General features: G+C 36.2%; 1 protein-coding gene across 1 annotated transcript in view; it reads right to left on the bottom strand.

The window, feature by feature from the left end:
• Positions 1 to 816: 816 nt before the first annotated feature.
• MYBL1 (v-myb avian myeloblastosis viral oncogene homolog-like 1) overlaps positions 817 to 24567 on the bottom strand; it is a 24626-nt gene continuing 875 nt past the window's right edge. Inside the window, exons 2-16 of the mRNA XM_010575932.1 lie at positions 20803 to 20905; positions 20607 to 20678; positions 17491 to 17583; positions 16235 to 16455; positions 14277 to 14460; positions 13977 to 14051; positions 12348 to 12452; positions 10875 to 11108; positions 10197 to 10565; positions 9584 to 9726; positions 9061 to 9175; positions 7259 to 7375; positions 7071 to 7175; positions 4922 to 5101; positions 817 to 3123 (exon numbers count right to left, since the gene is read on the bottom strand). Coding sequence (XP_010574234.1) covers positions 2995 to 3123; positions 4922 to 5101; positions 7071 to 7175; positions 7259 to 7375; positions 9061 to 9175; positions 9584 to 9726; positions 10197 to 10565; positions 10875 to 11108; positions 12348 to 12452; positions 13977 to 14051; positions 14277 to 14460; positions 16235 to 16455; positions 17491 to 17583; positions 20607 to 20678; positions 20803 to 20905 — 2245 coding nt within the window. The 3' untranslated portion in view covers positions 817 to 2994. The remainder of the gene's footprint in view (positions 3124 to 4921; positions 5102 to 7070; positions 7176 to 7258; positions 7376 to 9060; positions 9176 to 9583; positions 9727 to 10196; positions 10566 to 10874; positions 11109 to 12347; positions 12453 to 13976; positions 14052 to 14276; positions 14461 to 16234; positions 16456 to 17490; positions 17584 to 20606; positions 20679 to 20802; positions 20906 to 24567) is intronic.

Raw genomic sequence — 24567 nt, 5'->3', positions numbered from 1 at the left:
AATAAGAGTCAAAGTCTAACACCAATTCAGATTAATATATGTTTGTGAGTACTAGTTAGAGGAAAAAAAATAACACTGCACAGCTTACACTCGCATTACCTCCCAAGACCCAGGCGCACATACTAAAATATCACTCCTACCCTATAAATGACAGGAAGGAATGTAAACAAACTTTACACTAGCAGCCTCTTCATCCCTCAAATTGTCTCCTATACATAAATATTTGTGTTAAAGTTTTGAGAGACAAATACAAACTGTTAACCAAATACATATAGGCTTACAAGTAGGTTGGGTTGAAGCATGTATTGTCAATGGACTCCATCCTGCAGTGTAACCCGCTGATTCCCATGATTGCTGTTTGTCTCTGCCCAGTCCAGAAAAGGTAGGTTTCTTGCCGTTTCACATGCACACATACATACATGTTGCTTTAACGAGCACCGAGTTTTTAAGTTCTCAAATAAAAGGCACTTACAGTAACCTGGTACATAGATGCTTTATTTCTGACATTAATATGGTCTGTATTGTATGTGAGATTCTCTTACATAAAAGAAAAGTTTGTAGTACAACAAAAACTAAGATAAACAAGGCATCTGTTGCACATTATGTCAAACCTTAAAACAAAAATATGGAGTAATATGTATTTAGGTTTCATGCAAGTTTGGCTGCTGCATGTACAATCTACTTATAAACTGAAAGAAATGCAAATGCACACAACATTCAAAAAGTAATAAAAGATGCCTGACATATGAAAGATTAAAACCTTCCTGCTAAAGCAACAAAGTGGGAGTTAACTAAACGATCCAACCAATACCAACACAAATTAATACTACTTACCATAAATCTATGCTTAAACTTGGTATAGGCAGTTTTGGTGATACCACTTCTACTGAAATATATCATCCAGATCCTAGATATTCATTCTGTCTTAATGTCTTATTTTATTTTTTGTGAATTAAATGCTGTCTCCAGCGTTAAATGTTGCTGTTAAATCCATTCTGGTAATGCACACCTAAATCTAGTATTGCCAAGAATTCCAATTCCCTCCTCTCAATTTTCATAGGTGAGGAGTAATCCTGGCATGATGGGTATTTTCTGATCCCTTGCTTATACAGGGTTCCCCCCCCTTAAAATTTTGATGTGAATTAAAAACTGCTAAAAATGTTTATGCCTACTACTATCATAGCCAGGCAAATATTTAATATCAAAAAGCTCCTAAAAATAAGGATTGTATAAGCTTTGAGATGTTTAAAAAAGTTTAATAACCCATTACCTTCCTTGTGCCACTCAACATGTTAAAATTCTCCATTAATAAATTATTCTCTACCATCTTTGATATTAAAGTGATAGGAATACTTTCCACACCCTGCATAGTACTGGTTGATCTCATAAAGTTAACTAGAGAACCTGACATCATTTTTGTAATTTTACATACAGTGCATATGATGCTCGCTCTTTCCATCTCTCATAGCAGCAAGCCGATTCTGCCACTATCTGTAGCAGCACACCCGGGAGTGGAGAGGAAGAGTGTTTGAATTATAAATAACTAAAACTACAGTGTACAATTCTATTTACCTGTCAGTATTTGTTGGTAGCACACCATTATAACTTGCTCAAAATTAACTACATAAAAATCTCTACAACGAAAGCAAACCAAACATTCCTTCGAAAACAAACAAAAAAAGAGACATAAAATAAGTGCAAATACCTAAAATAGGCAACTAAAGCAACTGTTGTGACCTGTATACCTTTAAATAAGGACAAAGATTTTTCATAAATAAAAGAATGATCTCTTTGCTCTTCAAACATTTAGTACGTATATAATGGTCAAACTTAAGTGCAGATACAATTGTTTGAGAACCAAGGTGCCAAGTTTCTTTTCTTTTTTTTTTTTTTAAATATATTTAAAATGCATTAGTTTTTAGTTCCTATGCAGGACAAAGTACTCCTGGGTCACATACAGGACCCCACCATTCCTTTCTAAATATATTTAAACAAGGTACAGGAACAGTTTCTGTATAATACAGGTATACCTTGTAATTATTTTGTAGACCAACATGATTTAAGGGTTATAGTGCAATCTTTATGTAGATGTAACATACAGTATAAATTTGTACACTTCACTGCTGTTAATTCTTCTGCTATTCCATACTTTATACTTGTCCTTTTTTAATTTTAGCTGTTTTAACAGGAAACAACATTGGCTTCTAGACAACCTGCATACATATAAATATCTACATTTAAGCTTTAAAACGAAAATAAATTATAAAAACAGACTCCTTTCCGATTTACAAAATTTTCCCTGTTCCTACATACTGTACAATACATTCAACAATCATCTCATTTTGAGATTTATGAAGAAAATACTGATGCTTTACACTAAACCTAATTCACCCCCCTCTGCCTACTTCTAGTACCATTTGCAAATAAATATATTTAACACTGTAGTTAATTTCATTGTTTTGCAGCATACCAAAAAAATTAGTAGTGCAACTTTCTATCCTTCCTTTATACTCCTTTCCATTGTGTTTCGTTATATACTAGAAAAATGCTACATAAGCAAAAGCACATTCAGTCATGTATGTTGCTCATTTGGAAACCAGTAACAACCTATAAACCTACTCTATATTGAAAATGCACTAACAGAAAAAAAGCAATGCAAGTCAAAGGAATAAATATGAAAAATAGACCTAAAAACTGTATGTTGTCAGTACTGCAATGTATTTTACCATTCTTTATCATATTTTAGGGTGTTACTTTTTTAAATATTTAAGAAATTCATTGCAGAACTGTCTGTACTATCCCTTCGTAGAGAATACGAGAGCTTTGTCTGTTCTTTGTCAGTCAAAAGAAGAAAGGAAGCTTTAAGGTAGCTTTAAGGTTTCCCTTGGCAGACTGTCTCAAAGTAAAGACTTAATTCACAAGTATTGTGCTGGAATAGCCTTCAACATTGTGTCAGTTTCAATGGAAAGAGATGGTTGTCAGTTGCAGTGACCATCACAGTATCAGAGCCCTTGAAGTGCTGTTGGTAGCTGTGTATGTGCTCAGATACCTTCTTGCTTGTTCAGTCATGATAAGCTGGTCTTCTGTTTTTCCGTAAACAACTGCTTCCCATTCACAATTTGACTGCATAAAATAAAATTCAGTTAAAAAGATTCTTTTAACTAACTAAAATACTTGAGCAATTCTCGTACAACCTTTCAGAGTAATAAAAAATTACCAAAGTCTAGCAATACTGTATTTTACTGAGAAGGATTCAGTTCTACAATACAATAACTAAAACCTGTGACAAAGCTCCCTCTCCACCCCTTAACCCAACTCCCCAGCAGTGCATCTGTGTTACGTCTTTAAGTTCTAACACACAAAATGAAAAACACTCTTAAAAAGAGACCAGTTCAACAATTGATACATAAAAGGGAAGTTAATTAAGTCATCTTCTCTTTGGATATCTACCCCTTTAAATGTCCTAAGTTCAACAGGCAGAAAAATACATTATTGACAGTCATCTGGAGACACCAAGGAAGGCAAAATGGTTTGGCAGCTGAAAAAGAATACCGTGAAGGACTTCACTGAACCAAAGCGGCAGCTGTGGAAGAACAGTCAGATGTTTTGGGAATATATTAGAAACGGCAAAGGAATTAGGAATAAAATAATGAATGGAAGAATAATTGAGCCACTAGTCCTGCTTCTTCCATGGAGCAAACCCCACACGTTTACATGACTTATTGAATCTCAGGCTGATTTGTAGCAGCTCTAAATTAGACCTGACACTAGCAGATTGTAGCATAATGAAGAATGCAAGATTCTCTCCCTCCCACACTGAGCTAGAAACCGATCCAAAGGATCGGTTCCACATATAGATGCATAGAGAAAATCAGACATTTGAGTTTCTCTATAAATTTAGCAGGACTTGATTCATGGAAGGGACACAGGGTTAGAGAGGCCACTAAACTGAGAGGGAATTTCTCAGGGGAAAGAGCAAAAAGAGAAAGATGGTTCAATAAGAATATTTGTGAGTATAGTATGACTAAGCTCCCCTTTTAAGTATTCTTAAGAGCATAGTTCTGGGCCAGATAGATGTATTTGCCTTTGCTGCAATTCACAGCAGTTAATTCTTTTTTTTTTAATATCCTAATTAAATGAGGCTTGTTCTTTCTTCTCATTAGAAAGGATCAGAAGGTAATACTGTTATCTGTGTACTTAAAAACACATGATTGTTAAAGCAATTAAGCGGGGCATAGAAGATCAGGCTCCACGTGCCCTGCTCTTTTTTTTTTTTTTTAAATTAATACAGAGCTGTAGATATTCTGAGAAGACACAAAAACCTCATACTTTAACTCCCTATGGGGCAAACTGGAACAGGTACCAAGTCAGATCAAAGAGAATCTTTCCCTAAACCTGGTGGTCAAGACAGAGGAAAAACTAGGTTACAGTTTTAACAGTATGGAAAATATACAGATGTATAAGAACAGGCATGTTAGAAGAACAATTACCAAACAGAACCTGTGGATGAACTCTGCTTAACGAATCCCACTGGGCTTGTTATGAAGTAAGCACCTGCCATATTTGAGACACTTAGGTGCTATAGAGGTTTAGTTTGCAACAAGTCAAGTCTTCTTACTGCTAGACTTGGATACCCAAACCTGTTTTGTAGGTCTACCCTTATCCTAATTGTCTTTCCCCACGTTTAAATCCTAGAGGCCACTCAGTGAAACATCAGGGTTGCATTTAAAGAACTCTGCTATGAATAAACACTTTATGGACAAATGACCAACTGGCAAGAAATAAGGATCATGGAAACACTGACTGAAACTAGATGACTAAATTGAACAATTCTAGACATTAGTACAAGACAGAAACAAACAAACAAAAACCTTCTTTGTTAACCTGCTAACAAAACTAGCAGAATTCTTTGCATCCAGACCTGAAGAGCTTTCTCCATTTTGACATTTTTTGAAGCACATGCATTCATTTTCTTCTTAATTACTGAATTTGCTTTGTTTGCTGGATTTGTATCCTGTTTTTCTGATGTCGGGTTACATCTGTTGTCATGTATTTCCAACAATGGTATCATTAATAAAGATGTGGTATATGCATTTTCTGACTATTGACAAAACAGAGGGTAGGGAACAGGAATAACAATTAGTATTTAATAAAAGAAAGTTTTCAACTGCTGTGATCAGAGAAGCCAAAATGTAAACAAAGCAAATACTATCAGAAAGTTCCTAGGAAAGAATCTGAAAAGAAAAAGTAATGAACAGTATATGAAGAACTAGCCTGGTCTATACTGGGATTCGTAGTCAATACTGAGCACAGTAAAACATGTAGCTGCTAGCATGACTTAGGCATTACTGAGTAGACAGTTTCTTTCATATAAAGCCACGCTACAGCTGATTACATTTTGTTAAGAACAAGACTTGATAAAGTGGTAACTACAGAACAGTTTTAAAGAAAAAAGCTTGTAATTCATTTCCAGTACAACTCTTGTGAAAGTAAGCGCAAGGAGACTGCAGTAAAAAAAAATGAAGATCACATCAGTATCAGGGTGAGGAACTGCTTTAAGAACTGAAATAAGCACTGGATTGATCATTCCAGAAGAGTTTTATAAGCTGATAATGTTTATGGAAATAAAAAGAAATTAATCCAGCTTCACTATAGCAAAGCAGAAGAAAGGTATATGGCAACTTTAGAGAGTGAAATTAGATGAGAGTAACAGTGGCGTATGTACTTGTTTACTTACAAAAACACCCCATTAAACTGCGTTAAACTACCTTTACATATTTATTCTAGCTCAGACCTTACTCCTAACTTACCGTCACATGGACACACAATTTCTACTTAAGGATTGGTACATTTTTGATTAAATCAGATACTACCACTGTGTCTCTTGCTAAAAGCAAATGTTCCTGTTGCACCAGCATCCCTCATTAAAACAGAGGAAAAGCAATTTTTTTCCCAGCCTGCTGCCTTTAATATACCACAATATCATAGTGTATCTTGGTTTTAGCTAATAACCTGAACATCAGTGATGCACAATATACCATGTCATAACAAGACGTTACTAAGAGAACACCAGGCATTTTGTTTCTGCTTTGAGCTGCTGCAGCAATGCTGCTCCTCACAAGACGAGATGTTCTTGGGGAAGCTGGGAATTTCCACTAGGTGGCAGAGCACCTAACACCCAGCAGACAGACACCGAGTCTTGGCACAGAGCCTACCAGGCATTTGAGAAGGGAATTTAGAAAACCAGCTACAATAATCAGAAAGGGATATGACTTAAGCACCTGTTCTTTTTAAGGACTTTGGCTCCCTCTTGAATATAGCTTTATACCTGATCAAGAGTCACAGACATTTACTCTTTCAGAATTAAACACATAAATACGTTAATTTAAGAACTAGATTAGAATAAAGTTTTCCTACAAACTATAAGACTAAAGATTAATCTATTCAATCACTCAACTGGAAAAATATTGGGCTACTTTTTAAAGGAATGAGGGAACAAAACAGCCCCATCTCTGAACTTTTGATGTCTTGGTTGTTGAGGCAGAAGTATTCAAATTCCTTCAGGCAGAGGAAGCCCACAAACCTCATCTTCTACGTGCTTGATATTTCTTAAAGTATTTTCCTACTATGTGAAGTGGGAAAAGGAAAAACATGCTGGCTAATATGCAATTAGGCATCTTCAGAATACGTCTGCCAGACTGTTAAGCATGCAAAACACAGGGGCAAATGCCATCTTCCTGGTCTCTTAAAGAACTTGATCATGCGATATATGCTAAAGTTTATAGGTAACCAGCATGGAAGCAGCTTTGCTGTAACAGCAAATCTGCAAAGCATCCACATTACTTTACCAATCCTGCTCTGAAGGCCTGCAAGGAAGAATTAATGCATTAGAGACCAATGTTCAAGATTGCTTAAGTACTTAAAGTAGTATTTCAAACTGAAGGTGATTTTCACTTTCTAGATTTATGAATCTAGCCTCAATCCAAACAATTTTAGTTGACAGAATGAAAGATACTCAGTTCTATATTAATATTGATGCCAGTGATGCTTTTCAGTAGTTTAATACTTACCTGTACATCTAAACTATTATCTTCTGTGAAGAGCTGGGCACCAACCTCTTCTTTTTCCCATGGATCTAGGACCAGTGATTTTCTGACTTTCTTAGAAGAGTTGTGCTGCAATAAACATTTTGCAGATAAAAACTGTAAAATATTATTTAAAAGCAGTTATTTCCTATTTGAAATTATTGTAATGTTACCTCCTGCTTGCAGCTTTTATACACAGTGTCATCTTCCTCCTTGAGAAATATATCTGTTCCAGTTTCCTCTTTCAAAACTTCCCTAATGTCTTCCTCCAAGAAGGCAAGTGGTTGTGACTAAGTTAATTAAAATTGGAGGAGAAAATACAGGAAGTCTATTAGTTTCTAGTTTTTACCATATTCTACTTTCAGCTAATGTAGGCCAGAAAAGAGATCTTGCAAAATATAGCAACAGATAAAAAGATTTAAGCTATTGTAGTTAACAACTACAGATCAACATTTCAAGGCTATGCAGATTTTTTAATTCATTTTACTCCACATTATTTCTAGCCAGATAAAACATATACATGCACACAGTGCCTCAAAAAATGCAAGGTAGCATTGAAGACGACATACAAACTACTTGTTTGCATTTATTAGCAATGGTTATCCACTGACAAAAGGGATAAAAATACTTTATATATACACTAAACACATACACATATCTATACATGCATACAAACATACTAAAAAACTGTACTATAAAAGTATGACTTTTCCCAAGTTATTGGGAAAGGAATTTATATCAATCTTAACACAAATCTTTGAATAGGACATTGATAGTCTTAAGTACAGTACAGAATTTCACAGAAGCCATACAGATGGCTCCTTTGTGTACCAACAGGAGAAGAATTCCCTTAAGCCCTCAAAATTTGATTTTGAACAGGAGGTTAATAGTGGACAGAAACAGGAATGCCAAACCACTCCATTTGCATAGTGAGAGACTGTGAATCTATAGGGTAACACAGATGGTGCCAAGCCCTGTGGCAAAGTCTGAGCTACCTTCTGTGTTCGCAGAAAAGAAGTAGTCAATATAAATTGGCTGGAATTTTTTCAAAACTTGAAAAGCATATGTCTACTGAATTCCAAAAGTTATTATGCATTAACATACCTTAGCTAGGCTAGGATGAGAGCAAAAATTGAATTAATTTGGAACAAAAAGTAACATTATCCATAGTAAACCAAAAAAAAGTCTTCTGTGACAGCCAGAAAAATCAGAGGAATCATGAATTGCTATATTAAGATTTTGGTTTTTAGGATGAAGAAAATTGTAGACTTCACTAAACTAAGTCCCTAGGAAGGATAAAACACTCCCAAACATCTTCCCATCAAAAAAATTCTCAGAATACTACCATGCTATGGTAAACATCTACCTTCAGTCCTAGCACTGTAGAAGAACCAAAACCAGAAAACAACTCGGCTCTTACATAGTCCAGAGGATTCAAAGATAATGCAGTTTTTCAAGTCAAATGTGAAAGTTGTTTAAAGTAACAGTCACTCACATCTACCTGCACCAGTTTGCTCTTACTAGATTATCCAGTTGGAGGACCCATACCCACTTGCTCTCTTCACTTACAATTTTTCTTTTGAAAAACAGAATGTTTCAGTATTAAGATTAAAATCTCAGACAATGATGTTACCACCTCGTAAGAGGTACAGTGTTAGCACTTGTGTAGCAAGGCTACACAAATTTAAAACAACTCACAAAAGCAGAACCAATGCGTTTAAGATTACTATGAATCAAATACCATCCAAAAAGACAATGCCTCCATACTACACTGAAGGATACTAGTCTAACAGGCAAAATCTGAAACATTTTGGATTCACATTCTAGCTGTTCTTTAGGATAATATGGAATGTCAATGAAGAAACAGCATTGTTAGAAAATGCTTTCTAAGATCATGCTGTGACTTACAATATCTCAAAAACAAGAGGGCATTTAGTCTTTAACAAAGAAGAAAATAAACAATGTCATCACATACCGTAAGTTTGAGGGGACCATACTTTTTTTCCTGAGCAGCCAAAGCATTTTTAAAAGGAGTTGGCGTCCTTGGTGTTGAACCCAAAAGAGATCTTCTAATTGTGGGAGTTCTAAAACTATTCAAGCATAGAAAAGTGTTCATACATGCATTTTAATGTTTTACTTTTTCAACAGTAATGTAATAAAATGAATCTAAGAAACATTTTAAAATACCTTAATTTACACAATGGATATCACCACCATGAATCTGTAAGTATTAAGATCACCACAGCATTACCCCAGGTATATTAAACTTTAATTGGATTTTGTTCAGTATTTTTAAAAAGGAAAAATTTTAACTGAGTACAAGACAATTTATGTTAAGTTAAAAACAGGAAGCCAGTTTGTTTGTACATAAGTATTTAAGTGTTAGGGGTTTTAAAACTCATTGACAGTATGCGTACAGGTAAACTAATTTCTCAGTGTTTAGGAAAACTTGTTTTTATTTGAGCAACACCACCAGATGTTTAATGTAATAATCCTACCCCACATTTTCCTTTTGATCTTTTGGTGTCATTTCCTTGTGTAGAGGAGTCGTAATAAGAACTTTCTGCCCACAGATTGGAGTGGATGTAAATGCGGGATTTTCAAGGTTAAATTGTTCATTTCCAGAGCAAGTGTTGAAAAACTAAGCATAAGAGAGAAAAAAGCCTAAGCAACTTTAAAGGACAAAACTTCACCACTGTACTGAGCAGTAAAAAAAAAATTATATGTATATATCTGAAGGGCTTTTACTGACAAACCCCAATAAACTATCCTTGACTTAAACTCCAAGATATTTGCGATATTTATTGCTGAAACCTTGATTTTCTCCTTAAAATCCCTGCTGCTTAATTAGGTCTCTATCAACAATTATTTGCATGAGAAAGTGTAAACTGAGATATGAGTCGCTGCCCACCCCCCAGTTAGACTTCAAAATAGAGGAAATATATTAAAAAGAAATTGTCAAATAACCTATCTATCTACACTTATGCAGATGTTTTAAGAAGTTTTTGGACATATTTGTTTAGGCTACAATGTATGACTAGGGAAAAAAGTACTTGTAATTTATAATCCACCCACTGCAATCTGTTTAGCTATATTTAAAAAGAAACTCACCTGTGATGGAGAAAATGGTAGTGTTTTCACTGGTGTATGCTTTAGTGCAACATTGACGGCATCATTACACAAGCCATCATTCAGTTCATTAACTGGTGATTGCCCAACACGCAATCTCTTCTTCTTTCTTAGGATAGTAGGTGGAGTGCTGAATTTTGTTACATTTGGGGTTGTTGGAAAAACTGCTTCTTCCTCGCCACTGACGCTACCGTGTTTTTTGCCATCAAGCACAACGCTGACATTATACTGGCACTCAGTAGCCCCTTCATTGTGTTGAATCCGCATTAGTTTTACTGGAGCTGGCTTGACAGGAGATGCAACAGCCTCTGAAAGCTCAAAACTGGTGATATCACTCCACGCTACAGGATCCTATGAGGCAAGATGCAAAACACTCAAACACTAGCAGGCTAATCCAAAATTATTTCACAACATTCAAGCTAATCTAGCAGCTCTCTACCTCCAGAAGCCATATACTGAATTATTCTCCCTGTATCTTTCACACAATCCTGAAACACTGAATATTTTAAAACACAATTCTTTTAAAACAGGCAATAAAACAAATCACTCAACATGGGTGAAACTACAGACAACTGCAGAATAAGGTAATTTTAAGAGTACACATATTGTGTAAGTTGATGTTCCTAAATAAACATTTTTTTAGAATAAATACAGACTTACAGATTCGATAAGCTCTAGCGTCTCTGCAAATTCTGGAATGGTTTGTAGAGATGATAACATTGTATTTGCTTCCACAGCCAAATACTTAGGTGGTGAATTCTGTTGAACAGATGTGCCATGGGTCTCATCCATGCTGTAAAAGTCACTTGTTTGCTCCCCAAAGCTATTTAGTGTATTAGACACACAATCTTCCGTGACAAAACTTCCAGACCAACAAGGTAGATTTCCAGCTTGCTAAAAAGTATGAAGAAACATGTTAATCTTATTCAGCTTAGAAGTTGAAGAGTCAATTATGTGACCGCAGGGAAGAAAAAAAAAAATAGTATGTGGAAAGACTAAGCATGGCTACTAATTTTTGCTTTTTCAAACACTAATTATCTGTTTGCATTAATGAAGTTAGTCTTCTCCTTACATTAACATTCTCAAATTGTGTAAGATTTTTATCTTATCTCTCATTCATATCTTATACATGCTTGTAACTTAGGTAATTATGAGTTGTATTGGAAGCCATCTCTGATGCAAGTTTCCTGTGTTCCTGAACATCAGTATATTATGAAGTCATCTTCACTACAGAACACAGGTACATTTTAAGATTAGAAACCATTTCTAGAATGAAACACTTCTTGATTGATCTGATTATTATTTTTTTTAACACAGATTCTGCATTCATAGTTTACTTAACTTCTAAATGCTTATCCCATTTTAGTACACTGCTTAGTACTCAAGAATTAGATTTTAATTTTCACTGGAAATCTAAAAGCAAAGCAGATTCCACTAGACAAGCCGAACATTGCACCATTTCAAGAGAATGCCATGAATAGCTCCACCACATAAAACTGGAAGTTCACCTGTAATCTAAATTAGTGATCAATATGCTTGGGTTGATTAGGTGTCTGATATTGTTCACAGCCCTCTGTCCCTGAGGAAATAAGTGATTGTCATCTGCAAGTTTCCTAAATTCCAGTAAAGTACATGTAAGTTTGTACTGTACAAAATTTACATATTGTTTGTCATGTCCAAATGTGGATATCAAGTACTGCAAGCACACACACAAAAGTTTGATAAAAATATAATCTACAGGATGTTTTGAAATCAGATAGGGCAAAACCTACGTATTTTTCACCTTTCTCTGTTGAACAGATGATTGACATTGCTGATCTATAAAACCGAATGGTGGCAATATCAACAAATGTGCTACCTCTTGAAGAGGATTAAAAACCTGGGTCTTAGGAACAACTGCCAAATTGCAGGTCATATTTCTGCTGTTTTCACAGTTTGGAATACTGCACTAAAAATAATTTGCCTCTATTCTAATATATAGACTTTGTTTTACAACCCAGCAGCCATAGGTTTGATTTTCAGAAGGTCGGGTGAAAAAACACCACAAAAAAAACCAAACATCCATTACTGAATTGCTGAGGATTAATCTCACTAAAGCATATTCAAATATTTACAGAAATTTACAGTCCTTACAGAAGACACTCGTTTTCTTCTGATTTCACTCTCTGCTGACATAAGTAGCAATTCAAGTTCCTTTATTTTCTTTTCTTTATCAGGATCATCATCAATAAATGACTGCTGAAAAATTTAAGAAAGAAGCCATTACTATTTTCCACCTCCATCACCCCTCCACAGTAAAGATTCTACATTATAACACAGCTAGATTTTAAATAGAAATCCACACACAGCGGGAACAGAGCTGTTCAAGCTGTATCATATTTTGTAATACAGTAGTCACTCAAGTAAAACAACTCTCGCAATTACCAGGAGATGGATCTGATGTTAAAGTGGTATGCAAGCTAATATTTTAACAGGTTTCTAATATGGCCTGTAAATGCTCAGTGCGCTATAGCACTTTTTAACCAAAAGTCACTCAGTTCTATATTTAATAGAAGCAACAGTGTTGGCAGCTTGGTAGATGTGTTTGTGTTTTCATGTGCTTTCTAGAATTTTGAGTTATTTATCCTCACTAACAGTGCAAGAAAGTGTTTCAAATCAGCATTTGCTGACAGAGTGTCTACACAAGCAATCCTACCACTGCTATCAGAAAAGAAAATTAACTGATTGGTTTTGGTTGGTTGGTTCATTTTTTAACCTCCCTAAAACTTGCTATTATTGCTATAAATACAGGTAAGTGAGGATATATACCATGAGTTTCCAAACTAGTTATACTCCCCAGTTTAGGGAGGACATCAAGGAACAGAAAATATCTTATACTTTTCTGTATAGGGCAATCCAGAGTGTCAAAGGCCATATGAGGCTTTGTTATGATTTGCATTCTTATACTGAGATGAGGGAAGAAAATGCAACAGGAAACAGATGACCTGCGCAGGGAAATTTAAGGTTAGGTACAGAGTTCTGCAGAATGCCTCTAACACATCTAGGACAAACAAAATACTTATTATTCCCTGTGTTAAAATAATTCTTTTTACTAATTTCAAATTCACAAAAATTCTTCCAGGAAGTCACATTACAAACCAAGATCTACATTCAGACTGCAGCACATAAGGAATTTCAGATATATTCTAAGTGAGCCCAAAGGAACAAAAGGAAATAAATATATCCAAATTTTTTTTGTTGCTTTAAAGCTTCTCAATACTTAGCATTTAGAATGCTGCAAAAGAGCATCTTCAACTGATTGACAAAAGTTTATCAGTCAGAAAAAACTAAAACCTATTGAAAACAAAAAAGCACAGCCATAAGCATAAGTCACAGTAAGTGATTTGATCTGAGTCTTTCAGATAGGGTTATATTTATTACATATATAAGTAGTAAAATCTTGTCTTTAAATCTCTCAGAAGCTAGGTAATACTAACAGGTCATAATTTTAACCTAAAGATTCAACCAGTGGACTATGTTTTAAGCCATACTTCTGTCAGAAATAAGCACAACTGTTGTGTTTCTGGGATGTGTAAAGACAGCTCATTTTTCCTACCTAGAACTACCAATTGAGTTAGTAAGCTTACTTAGAGAGAAACACATAAATTTAGGTGAATGATAAAGACCTAATGACATTTTAAAATTACAAGTTTTTAAACTCTTAATTTTACAGCATAATACACAGTACATTCTCTTAATTTACAATGCCTGTTAACAATTTACCTGAACTAAGTTGGAAGAAGCTGAAGCATGTTCTAGACAGCTGCCTTCTGGTGAGGCATACTGGTATGCTGGAATCTAAAAAGACATAAATCATTTTACAAACGCTAAAGAAAAGGAGGCTATAAAATTATCTCTACTTTATTGTACATAAACAATTTATTATGGTTTACAAATCCTAAATTACCATAGTATCACAAAAATACTCAACAGATCTTCATTCTTTCCAACTTGTTTCTCATTCCAAACCCAATAAATTATTTGAAACTGGGAAATACTAATTATTCTGGATTTTGAACTTACATGTGTCTGAACAGGTATATAAAATTGATTCTGAGTGTGCAAGTGTTCCATAGTCAGACAAGGTTGGGGCTGAAGTTTAGATGAACTAGCTCTTTCAGACTTTATACCATCTTGTAAATATCCTTCCTGTTCCACCTTTCTTCGCATTGTTGAATTCCAGTGATTTTTAATTGAATTATCAGTCCTAAAATGAAAGTGTACAACAGTGACTGGTTTCCACATCTCAAAGTTTAATATATGGCATAATTATACAGGGTTTGTACAGTAGGTTAATCTGAAGCCACAAATCCAGAAAGATCCAGCAGCTTGGACTGAAAGTTCTATTATCAGTGGGGTTTTGGCATAATTACTAGAAAGCTACCCTTTTCAAAACTTCCTTCTACTAAACTTCAAGTCTGCATGAAATTAAAAGTAGCAAAAGAGAAAGCCTTGGTTCTGGCTATTTTCATTGTGGGCAAGAACCTTTTTTCTTGGATACTTGGAACAACGATGTGTTCTCCGTCACTGCATTATTTACCTTCTGCTACAAATTTGCAGAACACAAAGCTAAGGCTACACAGCACCCTGCTGTCCCACAGCATAATAAGGGCACTGTGGCTAGTGTTTGCCACTGGAAGATACATCTAAAAAAAACAACAGCCTGCATTCCCAGCTCTGAGTTTTATGTGCAGCTTTGTGGAAGAACCTTCCACTACCTCTTGGTGTCCTTGATCTTGTATGGGGAAAGCAGGCATGGCAGAAGACCAGTACCCACTGTCACTCCCCTTGGAAATAAAATGCCTTTGACAAGCAGGCCGAAACCACTTTTAACACTAGACAAGCATTAAGGCAAGAGTAGAGTATGAATGCATTACAGTCTAAAATACTAGCCTTAGAGAGGGGTACACAGAAATAAAAATTGCTTTAAGGCCCATTCTTCATTTAAGCTCAATTCCAAGAAGTATTCCTCTTTTTCATCCCCACTAGTGTTAAACTCTTTACAAATCTTCTAGGTCTAGGATCCAATCTTTAGCTAAGTGTCCCATCTTGAATTTACTTTCAACAAGTAAGTTAGTGAATTAGGAATGCGTCTGTCCTTGCAAACTCATCTTCCCCCTCTGAAATTCTATTAAGATGCAATCCATTCCCTTCCCATTCCTCCAAAGGGCTTCCTGTGATTTATGGATTGTGTACTTAATCAAAATGTCAAATTTTTAAACACACATCTCTAAGGACTCATTCTCCCAACATAACAAGTGCTGACATTCCTTAGACACAGCTAAACAGTCACCTCCTGAACACAAACAATGAATTCAGAGAGGGACAGCTTAACACTGAATTTCAGTTATCAGTACAAGGTAAAAAATTTCTTAACCTTTTCATACACTAAGATTTTGTTTTCCACAAGCATATAAGTTGGCAATCACACTTGAAACAAAGATAAGGAGAACAATGCATACAATTCATTCTTAGCTTAGAGAATACATGGTGACCAACTAGCTTTGCAATGCATGACTCCTAAGCCAGGACTTTTGAAGGTTACCAAGATGCTCTTTTTCGAGTGTCCTGTTTAAGAAGCAGTGTTCCACAAAAATAAATTAAAAAAAGGATTTTTGATCTTAAACCAAAAAGAAAGTCACCCCCAAATGCATATTTGATTATCAAGTCATAGGATGTTAAAGCATACTTCCACTATTACTTGCAGTTACTCTTCAGCTCTACTACAGTTTTTTTCTAAGTGATCAGGATTTTTAAAGGAACCTGCAGAGTATTAAAGGTCTTTTTATTGGGTTTATGGCTTTTAAAGAATACATAATCAAATGCAAAAGATCTTAAAAAATTTCATGATCTATCAAGATAAAGATGTTGTGACGTAAGTTTCAACAGATGCTCTCTGATTAACAAATTACATTGGAAAGAGTTGTGCCATAACAGCTTTCCATATTCTAATATTTAACACAAATAGAGTTGAAAAGCACCTTCCAGGAAGAAGTTTTGCTATTTCAGCCCATCGGTTTCCCAAACGCTTGTGAGCTTCATAGATTATTCTGTCCTCCTCTTCTGTCCACGAAGACTTTTTTACTTCAGGATTGAGATGGTTATGCCATCTCTCTCTGCACTGCTTGCCTATTCTTCCTTTCAGGTGTTTTGCAATTAGAGACCAGCGCTTCGGACCATACTTCTGAACTAATTCAATAACCTGGAACACAGATGAAAGCATGTTATAATTCCAAAACCTAATTTTCCTAATCAGACTGAGAAGACCGATAAACTGCCATTTTAGAATAGGATTGTAATAGTCAACTTGATAAGATACTAGGCCTAAGGAGGCAGACAGTGACTTGGGGTTTTCAAAATTATTTTTCAAGAAATCAAAAAATTGCTTATTAACTCTAAAGTCACTGTGTTTAGAAGTATATATTGATGAAAACTTTCATTTGGATTTTTCCTTTCTGTCACTCATTGCATAAGCTGACATTAGGAAAGACCAAAAAAAGAAGCTGGTAAAGATGCTTGGTTTGACTTTTTTCAACAACATGAGTATAAGGGAAAACCCCACACCTCTACTCCCAACCTCCATCCCATTTCTATGTGTTTTTATACATTAGAAGTTTTTTCTTAAATGACTAATGAGAACCACAAAAAAAAAATAGATTAGGAAGACCACATTCACAAGTTGACAAATACTAGTTTTAAACATCTTAAACCAGTTTGATTTGAAATACTGTATGTGAAAGCTGTTATGTGCACCTCACCTCCCTACAGGGCAGCCCAGGTTTTGCAGGCAAAAAGCTGCAGTGTCGATTAACAGAGATGGGGAAAAGGAGTCTAAAACACCATTGCTAGCTTCTTTAACAGTAGAGTATGAAAGAATTTCCCTTATCCCCAACCCCTTTACGTCTGGTGGGTTTGAGGAACAACAGATGTAAATGAGACCTTTGATCTTTAGTGCTGTAAAGAGATCTCCTCTACTTGGTAAGCTAGAGTAGTTCAGCTAGCAATCTGAGCAAAGGGAAATGAAATGCTGGAGCAGACCAGACATTCCATCCACTTAAGAGCAGTTGCGTATTTTTTTTCTTCTCACACAGCATATTGTAATGTAATTATCTATGTCACAAGATGCATCAGACATCATCTTTTTGGGTATGAAACCTCAGAAAAAGTACACATTCTTAGCAGTCATATGCCATTTTTATTACAGTAAAAGAGTACAGTATCAATTCGTTTTTATTACCCTCTGATCTTCTTCTTTAGTCCAGGGACCTTTAATCAATTCTGGGTTTAGTACCTTCTGCCATCGATGCTGGCACTGAAAATCTGAACGATTCTGAAATAGTTTTAGAAGACCGGTGTAGCTGTTAAACTCTTGAATACATAAAACTGTAAATATTAGCTAGCCAGAATTATTAGCTTATTCAAATTAAAAGACTCATTCAGACCTTTGTTCTAAGTAAAATAGTTAAATTCTCCCTTATTATTTCCTCTTCCATTTGCTTATAAAAACTCTTCTCCAAAAAAAACAGCCTTGCACAAAGCTCTAATTACTTCAGTGTTCTTGATAATCCAATTCAGAACTTATTCTTCTTTAAAGAAAAACTTAGAATTATTTTTGTCCTCATTACTGCACACCTTCTCTGAACTCTTTAATTGACATGCTTTTGATATTACCTATAACGTATATAGGGAAAGAAATTTTTAAAGGGAATACTTTTTCTTTTAAATAAAAGAATAAACCTTTTTCTAAGTCTCAAATGAATATATTCTCAGCTCTTTACTAGTGTGTTAAGGAAAACAGATTTATATCAAGTTTAGCTAACACATACTAATTAAACAACATTGCTTTTTCTGCTCAGGACAGATGGTGCTTTTCTGTAGCTTTACTAAAGATCTTTTGAAATATTGTTCCCAGTTATGAAAGAGAGGTAAGCTTTCACTTAGCCTCCTAAAAGCTGTCTTTAGGAAGGTTTGGGACTCTCAGGGTAGTTGGTCCAATCTTTAGAAATATGCAGATAAGAGCCTGCCCCAGCACAACATACTAGTACGCCTTTTATAACACTGGGAGATGACAATTTACTCTCTTTGGTGCAAGCTGCTGGATAGCAAGTACCAATTTCAAGGTTTTGCTGGACTTGTCTACCAAATAAAGGCATAATCATGCTAAGATGAAGTTAAACAAGAAGCAGTCTGCAAGACCAGAAAACACACCCGAAACACTGTTACATCTAAAATTACATTGATCACAGTACCTTCAAGTTAATCGCAAATAAACATTGTATGACTAAAAGCACACTAGGGTTTGTTACAAAACATTACCATTTCCTGGTGGAGACAAGCTGTAAAAGACAGACTCAATACAGGATAGATGTTCCCACTTTCGATGAAAGAAAAATTTTGAAATTGTGGCCTTTTAGCGTTTTTACCTTCCAGACATTTCTGAAATCATGACATATTTGGAGGAGAAGAGCAAAACAAATGATGGAATGAAACAATAAAATTGTTTCAGGTCTGCCTTAGCCACAGTAAATTGAAAGAGAATACAAGCTGCATTCCCTCTCTTGAGGGTCACCTTTAAGCCATCGTCACTTTTTTGGGCGGAACAGAGGGAGGTTTACTTGTACACAGCCCAATAGTGAAATGGGGTTCTGAAAACACAGCAGTTTGAGTGCCTTTACATGCTAGTAACTCAAGATACTGGTTTTCCTAGTAAAAGACCATCAGTAACAAGGCAAGAGCTAATTTTGCCAGCCTCTATTATTTGGCTTTGTAATTCGAACACTGCAACAGGTTGCCCAGAGAGGCTGTGGAGTCCCCACCCATGAAGATACTCAAAACCCAACTGGACACTGTCCTGGGCAGCCTGCTACAGCTGACCTTGCTTGAGCAGGGGGCTCAGACTAGATGATCTTGAGAAGTTCCTTCCAACATTAGCAATTCTGCAATGGGCAACCTGATCCTCCATGCATGTTTCCCATGATAGCTGGGGAGCCTTTTTTCAGCCTCACTTGGGCGCAGCTGAACAATAGCCTTCTGTCTCCAGAAACATTTGTTTTCAGCTGGAGAACTTTTTATTAAATTAAACTGTTAGATCTGTTAAATGCAACTCCATACTACACCTGCAGATAAGTATCACCAAATATTATATTTTTAAACAGTTTAATATAAAAGCTTTTTGATATTATCTCTTTTTCTCTGCCATTCGCTCATTTCACTGCTTTTTGGAAGGGGATAATGTACATGCAAGGAATAGTGATTTGCTTATGCAATCCTTAAATTTAGAAGCTTTGAGTTTGTTCCCTGATATCTATACCTTGCCACCTAGAAAAAAAAATCAGAAGCATCACAGTTGCACAAATATGATGAGAACAATGAAAAGTTACAGTTGTTGAGCATTTAGAATTCAAGTCTATTTTTACCTAGTTAGACAGGAATTTCATACAACCATATCATCCCACTCAATATCATAAGAACCACAAAGGCAGGGGCGGGGAGGTGTAATTTTTTTTATTTATAACATTTGAATATTCAATACCACTTCCAGGTAGTGATTTCAGCCTTAGATTCTAGCCATGTTTTTACAGTAAGCATTTTATAACATTTAATCAGAAAAGAAACAAACATCATCTATTCTAGTTGTAGGTATTTTCTACCAGTGCAGCTCATACAGCTAAGGTGTCATTTAATGTTTGAGCCAAGATCTCTTTTACTCATTCCACCTGACTATTGGAACAGAACAAGAAATTTTAAGAGTCAGTAGGAAACTTCCAAGAAACCCGCTAAGGTTCCTTTTGTAGCAACCAAAGATATCATTGGGTGGAAAGATTTACGTATGTTAGGGAAGCAGACATCACTGTAAAAAAAACAAAACAAACAAACAAAAAACCCCAACAAACACCAAATGAAAACAAAACAAACAAACAAAAAAACCAAAAACCACCCCACTCCCCTTTTCCTAAGGTATTCAAGAAAATGATCCTGCTCCTTTCAAGCAGTCTTTCAGATGCAACCCACTCCCCTAACTGCTTCAGAAGCAACCTGTGAACCGTAGATGTAACCACCACAAGTGATGCAAACAATAGGAAGCCAGAATACATTCCAGAATGAAAACAAATAGCAAGTGTAGACAGACAGAAGACATAAATTATTTTCAATCATTTCAAAACATCACTTGAGACCCAGCCTGAGCTGATAAGGTTCTCCAAGGCTAGATCTCAAGTCCAATTTACAAGCATCCTTTAAAATATTCTTTACTATTATGTGTTTCTGATTTCTATTTTTCCTTATTTCCAAACTAGATATATGACCAAAGTAAATAAATATTAAAAGGGAACTTAACTGAGAGATTCAACTTACTTGTAGATGACTAGCAATGAAAGCCCAATCATCTGTACCATTTTGTTCCACCAGCTTCTTTAGTCTTTCATCCTGTTAAGACATAACCTCAGCCAATAAATGTTACATCCTATCCCAATACGATACTAAATAATAACATATTTCATGTGCTACCAATATCATATAGGAATGAAACTAAAGCCAAAAAAAGTATTACCTCATCACGTGTCCATTTCACCCTGTTACATATCTTCTTCAAACCTTTTTGCTGTGGTACTTCATAGTCATGATCCACATATTGAAGGTCATCATCTTCCTCACTGCAGAGTACAACAGAAGAGTGAAGAATATAGAAATAGAGTTTAAAATAACTCTGAATAACTTTTTTCCTAACTACTTGTAGCTTTTTTCCAATCTGTACATATTGTTCTAAAATGACATACAGAATTTGCATGAATACAAGATCTGCCTCCAGCTGTAGCCTATATTCACCTTGTCAAAGGAACAGAATTAATTTTAACTCAAGGCCACGTACCAGGATATAGATAGATAATTCATTCCAAGTCAAGACTTAAATTTGAAGCAAAAGCTATTGTTTAAGACCATGTTTTTCTAACACATTTATGAATCTTTATTTTACACAAATGAGCTTATAAAATAAAGTGGTTTGCTAGCCTGCAAAATACATTCACGTTCCACCTCCATAACTCAAACAACACAAGAGTGCCCAATCATTTAGCATCAACTTGAGATTTTAAGTGGGCTCCTACCTCGAATAAAAGCATTGCCTCAATGTTAAAGGAATGAGATACAAATCTTTGAAGACAGAAGTATCCCTGTAAGTTAAGCGTCAGAGGGGAGGAAGCCAGGTAACCTCTGTGACTCCACGTAGATCCCACTCCATCTACTGGAGAAATGCATACTTCACAGCCTTGATAAACAAAGCTTAACAACTAGCACAGGGAAATGTTTCATGGAAAGATCACTTAAACTTTTATGTCAGTGACTCATGTTAGCATAAATTCAAACACATGTGGAAACCTAGGCCTAACAACAAGATGAACAGTTTCTCTGCATTAGTTATAGCAAAGCCACATCCAAATACACAGCTTTAAAAGCAGTTTCCACTGCAATCTTAATTTTTCTCCATTTTATTATTAGTATAAAGCACGATGTAAATATCATAAATTCATGTTCAAAACTAAATTTGTTAGTTCTGCTCAGCCTTGAAAATTACTTCCATTTTTCAACCAAAAGTAAAAAAAAAACCAAACTTTTCCAATAATGGAATTAACCTGTGCTGGCGTCCTAAGAACTTATCAGACGGCAGATCTCTACATTATTTTCCGGAACATTGAATTCACCCACACAGCATGCTGATCAACCATTTTAAGTATATTTGTTATTTCCCATGAAGTGACTATGTTCTCTGTGGCTAACATGAATATATGGTCATTCAAGAAGCACACTACTTACTTGAAAGCATTACTACAGGATAGTATGTACCGAACTCTTGCAGACCAGGTGTATTTAACATTGCTTCTACACCCTACACCACATCTGGATTTGCCCTGCTTCACTTCATGATGCAGTAGAATTAGTAACTCGTAAGCATGCTAAAACTTTGCGGAGCCAGTGAAATACAAAGCAGTAAGTTTGTCTAAAGGCCAGCAGCAAGGTCTTCACAGTATTTACAAAAAAAAAAAAAAAGCTGCAAACACAATGATTGTAAGAGTTTTGCAATAAGTGGCTTAGGACTTAAGAAAATAGGATTTAAACTCACAGGTAACTAAGAGTTTTCTCTTCCCCCTCCCACAGGTTCTCAACAAACTTCAGCAGCATATCTTAGTATTATAAGGAGCATATCTTGGTATTATAATCCTGTTTCATACCAAGCAAGCCATACAGTTTACTTATAACTAAAATTTGGCCTTGTGGTTAAGCCCTTTGTCAAAATGATCTCCTCACCCACTGCACAGCAAACCAGTTCAAGAACAGTCATCAGTTACATGAAAAGTAGTGGGGTTTTTAAAAAAGAGGAAGGGCTCCATATACATGGCAGCAATGCTGACGAGAGCACTGGTACTGGATAACACAGGGTCCCCGCTGGCAGCAGCGGTTAAGAGCCCTGCACCTGGAGTTCTCCAGCAGCACACGTGTCCCACAGCCAAACCGGCACAGCTGCCTGGCCGCCTCCGTGCGCTTCACGGGTGCAAAGGCCAGCCGAGTGGGCACTAACCTCTCTTGCACCTTGATTCCACATGAATAGCTGTTTAGTTTTCAGTCTTGTTTAGACTAGTACACTAGTAGATTATAAATTAAATATACATCAATGGCTGGGACTACTAACTTAAGTTCGATTAAAAAGAAAAGATTTTCAAACACATTGGGCTGTTATAGTTCATCTGACAATTCTTTTGCAGTTATGAAACTGTGCCAAAATACTGCATGAAAGTGGAATGCAGCCACCAAATTTCATCAAATAACAAATCTGGAACAATGAAGTATTTCATGAGTTCTGTGCTGTCTTTGCAGCTCTGAGTTGAGAACCATTAAAGGAAAAAATTAAGCTTCCGAATGCAAAAACCGAGAGCAGTTCAATAAAATTAAAAACTTAATTCCATTTGGTGCAAAACAGTTATGCTTTCTCCTTACTCTACACCTAGGTTAACAATCTTGAAATCACCTTTATGTAAACTCCTACCTACAATGATTTAATTTTGGAGATATCATCATCACATACTGACGCAGTATTCCTCTAAGGCTACCGATCTCTAACCAAACATTCCTCTGCTATCCACAACCAATTGTATTTTTCAGTTATGACATCAAAGCAGTCCATAGCCATCGGAGATAATACAAGCTAAAGCTTTGCAAAGATGCAACCATTGTTTGCAATACCACAGATGAAAGTCTCTTAAACTACTAAATGCAGATTAGCAGTAACAAGAAACATTCTCTGAGCTGATTCTTGCAGACAGCTAAGTATAGACAGCTCCAGCAGTTAGCCTCTGCCGGCAAAGCCCCTTAATGAATCTTTGCTCCTTACACAACTAGAAACCCAAAGCACTGCTTTCTTGTTTTAGTTGCAGTTTTGCAGAAAAATAATATTAATTTCTGAATGCTTTTCATGTCAGAGGAAAATGCAGAACCAGTTTTAATATCTGTAGCTTTGAAACCACCCCCAATTCCATGAGAAGCATGCAGTCATGGTAAGCCCCAGATGCCATAGGTAACTCATGCATTAGTATTACTCACTGAGCATTCTTTCCTCATTCCTTTTACGTTTCTTTCATCACTTTTCAGAAACCGATTTTCTATTTAGGACAAGAATACCTATAGCAATAAAACAGTTCTCCAGGACCCACCTTCTGAATACAAAGTAAAGACACACCCATTTTCATATCAATAAAACAAAAGATGTATCAAAACCATCTGGGGCTGCTGCTGAAGCTCTCGAGGAAAACATTCTCTCTCAGGAATATTTCAGGCTAGACTGCAACACGCTCAATCAAAGAACATGCCAAATCAGAGAAAGCAGGTGCACTTAAGACACTGGAAAAGTCAGCAAGCCTGAACATTAACTTTAACCGAACAACCCCAAACCCTCCATCGAGGCTGTGGCAAAGCCACTCGGGAGGAGAAAAGCAAGAAGTATCGCTGCAGCATAAGGAAAGTAACCAGCAGGAAAAGCTACTGCGGAGACAACCTAGTCGTTGCTGACAGGCTCAGTGACCACAGAAAAGAAAAGCTAGGTAAGCTTCAACAAAGACGGTCTGAGCGAAAGCACAGAAGCGAGAGCAGGCTCGAAGCGAGAGGCGAGATTTATACCCGAGAGCTGCTGCTCGTAAGCCGGAGGGAAGGCAGGTACCTGTGCGGGTGCCGGGCGAGGGAGGAATCGGAGAGCGGCAGGGAGGCAGGGAGGGAGGTGGGCCTTGACACCCGAGGCCCGGGAGGTGGAAGGAGCCCGAGAGCAGCGCCA

The sequence above is a fragment of the Haliaeetus leucocephalus genome, unplaced genomic scaffold (assembly GCF_000737465.1).
Source record: "Haliaeetus leucocephalus isolate CR32 unplaced genomic scaffold, Haliaeetus_leucocephalus-4.0 Scaffold506, whole genome shotgun sequence".
NCBI classification, from domain to species: domain Eukaryota; kingdom Metazoa; phylum Chordata; class Aves; order Accipitriformes; family Accipitridae; genus Haliaeetus; species Haliaeetus leucocephalus.
This window is presented reverse-complemented; position numbering and strand designations above follow the sequence as displayed.